At 43.2% G+C, this 5314-nt stretch overlaps 1 protein-coding gene across 11 annotated transcripts; it reads left to right on the top strand.

Annotated features, from left to right (window-relative positions):
* Window positions 1–837: 837 nt before the first annotated feature.
* Window positions 838–5078, top strand: LOC119338353. Of its 11 annotated transcripts, none has more exons than XM_037610664.1 (8): window positions 838–1252; window positions 1456–1505; window positions 1932–2500; window positions 2676–2738; window positions 3224–3268; window positions 3843–3976; window positions 4050–4188; window positions 4765–4897. In XM_037610664.1, exons 3-7 carry the CDS (start codon window positions 2261–2263, stop codon window positions 4165–4167), a joined length of 600 nt encoding a protein of 199 aa, XP_037466561.1. In that variant the 5' UTR covers window positions 838–1252; window positions 1456–1505; window positions 1932–2260; the 3' UTR covers window positions 4168–4188; window positions 4765–4897. The 11 variants fall into 11 exon arrangements, with proteins under 11 accessions (XP_037466561.1, XP_037466560.1, XP_037466562.1 ...); XM_037610663.1 differs by lacking the exon at window positions 4765–4897 and adding an exon at window positions 4279–4575; XM_037610658.1 differs by lacking the exon at window positions 4050–4188 and having other exon boundaries at window positions 846–1252; window positions 1932–1947; window positions 2186–2500; window positions 4765–5078.
* Window positions 5079–5314: the final 236 nt, after the last annotated feature.

Here is a 5314-nt window from a genome sequence, read left to right as displayed (position 1 = left end):
CGGTATACGAAGGCTGACCCAAACCACATGGCCGAGGTCGGACCTGCGGGGCCCGATTGGAAGAAGATCCCTGTGAGCTTAGTGTACGGCCAAATAGAATTGGCCACAAAGTATTCCCAACGGGACTGTAAACTAGACAACCTGCTGGATGGCATTGAAGAGGAATATGCCCAGTCAAGTTGACTATGTAATTTAAGATGACATGTAAAATGCCTTCTAGCCGGATTGTAGATCGTTTGTCATAGCGGACCCTTTCGCTTCAACCTCGGGACCTAATAGTCCGGAGTGTGTCCGAATACCCTCACGGTTATATAAGAACCGGGGCATGCGTGGAGACCAGGCGTAGGGGTCATTAGTGCTTTATCAGACAAGTGCCCAACTAGTTATGTTATATTACATGGTTAGTAAGAAACATCTTCCAGGGAGAATAGTTCCGTTAGGGGTTCCTTTCCCTCGGAGGCAATGCCCTAAAGTGCATGTTCGAACTGCGAAAAAAGCAAAAAAAACATCTGGGGGCAGATAAATAAATAGGTAAGAAATCGTCTTTTAGTTCACCGACCGAATTTAAACATATAAGGTTGCTGGGAGACTCGCTCGCAGGAGGCTCCCTCGATTTTCTGCCTCGTCTGCCGTTGGATGGTGGTCAAGATCGTCTTCCACTTGATCTGGGACATTGGATGGTCACGTTGCTCATTTTTACCGCGTGGTAACCTCACAGTGTCCAATGACGTGTGGGCTCTTGGGATGTGCTGGTTGGCTGGGTCAACCGTTTCGTGGTGCGTGTGCGCCCTATCTTGAGCGCCGCGTGCACGTCGCGCGTTTTGCGGGAGATCGTGCGGCAGCCACACCCATTGGTGACCGGGCCGCACAAACCCTACCCTTTTCCACCGCCCCCAAATCAACGCAGCCTCCTCCTCCTCTCCTCCCTCTCTTCCCCCGCCGCTATGGTCTCTCCAGAGGCACACCCCTCCATGGATCGAAGCAGCAAACCAGGATCTGGATGAGGAAGAGGAGATCCGGGCGCCCCATTGGTGGATCGACTATCACGAGCTCCTCCCGCCATGGAGGAGCAGCGAGGCCGGAGATCCAGGCGGCGCATGCCTCACGGGGTGGGGGAGAGGCCTGCAACAGGGGCGAGGGGCATCCAGGTCGAAGCTGCAGCGCTCCAGTCGATGGGATTGCTCTGTACGGAAGGGGAGTTGCCGACGGCTGAAGATGCTACTCAAAGGATGAGCTCCGAGCGGCATGCAAGGTTAGCTTCTCTCAATCCTCCCCCTTTCTCCCCTGATCTCTATCACTCTTGCTGTCCATTTGACATGTTGCTATGTACTCTTGAGATGACACCGTACATCAGATTGCCTACAATAATTTAATTTTGTTTAACTACAATTCGATGCAACAGAGTTCTATTCTGTTTAGTTCTCGTAGTTAATCCATTTTATTTTTGCTTTCAAGGCTAGCTGACTGCAGTTTGATTACCGATTCATCTATGGCAGCACATGCAGGTAAAAAGGCTTTTTCTTGTTTTTGTAGTTCTAGGTCAGAGTTCTCTTTTACCTTACCTTTTCAATTTTACTCTGCTTTCTAGGTTCTGATCATACCGATTTGATGACTTGCAATGGTTTGATTTCCGGTTCATATTTTATTTTTTGTATTATGCAGCTTCCTCTATGTACTATTTGGGTAAATTCCATGAACTATGTGTCTTGTTTAAATGGCTAGGATTTGAGGTTGTTTGAATCCATTAGAACACAATGTTCTAACCATCATCTAGGGTGCTCAATGCATAGTAGATAGCTTTTGGTCGTCACCATTGGACACAAAAGTACTAGATTTTGAGGTTTTTAATAGCTCTAATATGCCAACTGCAGAGCAACAGAGCAGTTACCATTTTTCCTTGTCCTAATTAGTTATTTTATTTTGTTTTGCAGGCGTATTATCTTGGAGGTTGCTTCTTATTTTTACCGTGGATCAAGTTTCTTCATTTCCTTTGTAGCTACCTCTGCTCCATTTGTTTTATATATCATGTATGCTTTATATATCCTATGTGCTGCCATGATCCTTGCTTCACTGATCATGTTGATTTTCTAGATTTGGCTGGGTGCCGTGTTCTTTTTTGGCCCTTGTCCGCTTTGATCAATGTGCTCTGGGATCTGGCTCTGTGACTGTGATGATGCACCCGCAGGGAGGAGGCAACATTGACGCGATGGCACAGCAGAGGAGACTGGGCTTGTTGTGGAACTTCTGGAGGTAGTAGGACATGATGCCGCACATCACAGAGATCAAGATGGCCATGCGCATGCCGATGCCGCCCGCCGACATCGGCGAGAGCGTCACCGCCGGCAACGGCTCTAGTGACCTTTCCAGGATCTTCTCCATGAGCTACTGGAAGGACACCAACTCCAGCATCATGTTCTTCACGCCTGGCCGCAAGAAGGCCAAGTTGTTCGGCGACAGCGATGACGGCATGGTCACCAGCTTCAGCAACATTGACTCCCAGGTAGGACAAACACATCCATCTGGAGTCTCCCGCCCGCCAATTGTTTAATGCTACACTTCTACTAACACCTCGGATGTTTATACTGAGAGGGTTAGTTAGTTTCCTGCAACATTTTTGGTGTTCGTCTTGGTGTCGGATGTTTATACTGAATATTTGCCTTGCTTATGCTGCTTAGGAAAGAACAAGCATCAACAAGAGGGTAAGGAGGCTGCAAGACCCCATGACCAACATGGACAAGGTAACTAAATCAGTTGAATTGATGCACACTGTCAATTATGTTACCACATAGAGATGAAATTGTCACCAAGAATTACAGAAAATCATACTCGCTAAAGTACTAAATCTGACGACTACATGCTGCATATTTAGTGATAAAACTGAATACTGAAGTACTAAAATTGACGTTCCTAACCCAAGTTGGAAGTGTTGCCCACGAAAATTCAGAACCTCGGTAGTTGTCGATGACTCGGACCTCCTGCCAGATTTGCAGCCCGCATGTCCTGCCGCCTCCCACACTATCTCTGCCTAGCCGTCTCACTAGACGAAGATGCGTACGAAGTCGAGACGCATTCAGCTAAGCACCATATGCAGGTTTAACACGTGCTTTGGAATTTGGATTAAACTGTGCTTGGGTTTTGGTGCAAATTCAATGATGGTTTATGCAAGCCAATGGTTCTTACAAGAAGTGTTCTAATCTATTTTTTTCTGTTTCCTTATCAACAGGTCATTGTGCGGTACAGAAACTTTACTCTGAATTTGTCACTACAGGTTGCATGCAATTTCATACTGTTAGTTTCAGATTTTCCAATTTTCTCTATGCATATAGTAGATGCTTCTATGAATCTGTACCCATCTTTGGTTCATCTTATTTAATTCAGTTAAAGTTATATTGAAAATTTCCCAGTTCTCTTTTTTAATGTTGTACTTACTCGGAGTCTTTCTCTCCTGCTAGGCTAATTTACAGAGTTTTACTGACCTGCATTCGCTTTATGTCTTTTCTTCGTTCATTTGGCGAACTAACTTTGTCATCCATAGTGTAATTTCCTTTTGGGCTCCCCTTGCACCAGGAAGATATGTCAAGTTCTCTGAATCTTGAAGTGCCCATGGGCATCACATTTATTTAATTAGTTCCATGTAGAGATTCAATCATCTCAGTGAATCGTTTTCTTTTTTCCAAATGAACTGAATTGGGATAGATAGGTATTACTTTAATTATTGTGATTTTGGTTCATGTTATTTCGTGAAAGGAACTATGGTGGATGCAAATTTCTTGATGGATTAACTTTATATCTTCTGTTTTCAAACCAAGATTGTGGTGAATGGGTGTTGATATGAGGTGCAGGTTGACCAACGGGTGGACTGGTGCCGGCGTGAGGATAGGGCCGGTGGATGGAACAGAAGACAGTGGACGATATTGACATTGGAGAACGGGCGCATCTCCATAGGTGGAAGTTTATTTACCTGGACGATGTTGGGGTACTGTTATGACCAATTTCCCAATTTCGTATGAATAGTCTGTTTGATAATTGCACTGACCATTTCAACATAGTCGAAGTCTTTGTTTTAGTGTGTATAGTAACAACACGAAATGCAATAGTAATTTGAGGCCTACAAGAAACAGTAACATCGGCGGATTCCAGTCCAATGCAGATATTAGGCTTTGCTAACTGGACATCACCAAGTTCAAGGTATTGATGTACCTAATCTTAGGCTTTGCCAAATCTTAAAGTTAACATGACATCAGGGGTCTCACGACAGCTATTAAATATGCTTATTAGGCTTTGCCAGAGCTTAAGGTTACATGACATCAGTGGTCTCACGGCGGCTGTTAAATATGCTTATTAGGCTTTGCCAGATCTTAAAGTTACATGACATCAGGGGTCTCACAACGGTTTCTAACCAATAGAAAGTGACAACCGTTGGTATATATGAGGCAATGTCTAATATTTTCTTAGAATAATGTTTTTATTAATTAGATGATTATCACTTTCATGGTGTGCCTACTTTCAGAGATGTAAAATCCAGAACTCTGTGTAATGTGCCTTGAATATCTATTCAGCAGTTGAATAGCAATTTCAAATCAGTCTCTCTAACTTGTTATATCATGTTCTCTAACTTCTTGACATTTAATTTCAGTTTAACAAATCTTGTTCATAGTGAAAAATATGTTTTCCGTAAAACAACCTTTATTTTGTTTATTATCTCTAGCTACTTCTTTTGTAGTCCTTGCTTAATACTGATGTTTGTCTTGATGACTAATTCAGGATATTCTGTGGCCCAAGTTCCCTACAGAATAATGCCCAGTCTAATCTCAATAGTGGGCATGATAGCCTCAAACTTCTCTTTTCAACATTGAAGAAGCGGTTTACTCGGATCAGTGGGCATGCACTTAGAAAAATAGCTAGAGAGTACGAGGAGATATTCCTGGAGTAAATAAATGGCTTGTTATGCTGATACGTTAGACAGAAGCAAAATGTTATTTATCATGCTCCTGTTGTATCCACGGACATATGAATACCTACTTTCCCACCGTTGTACACAAACTGATTTTAGTATTTGTGCATACTCTTTGTCTTAAGTGGGCTTTCTCTTAAAAGGAAGGAGAAATCTCACAAGTTCCATAGCCGCAGAGTGACTAGGTAGCATATAGGCCTTTCAAATACCCATGCCTCCATCAGAGAAGTTTTTTTGCATGGACATGCAAAATAAAAGTATCATAGAAACACTCCTTGGCATGTTTATACATGTTGTAAACATATGTTTTTTTCATACATAAAAAACAGAATTCTTAGTGCGCGCTTTTCCTAGACAAAT

The sequence above is a fragment of the Triticum dicoccoides genome, chromosome 7B (assembly GCF_002162155.2).
Source record: "Triticum dicoccoides isolate Atlit2015 ecotype Zavitan chromosome 7B, WEW_v2.0, whole genome shotgun sequence".
Taxonomy (NCBI): domain Eukaryota; kingdom Viridiplantae; phylum Streptophyta; class Magnoliopsida; order Poales; family Poaceae; genus Triticum; species Triticum dicoccoides.
This window is presented reverse-complemented; position numbering and strand designations above follow the sequence as displayed.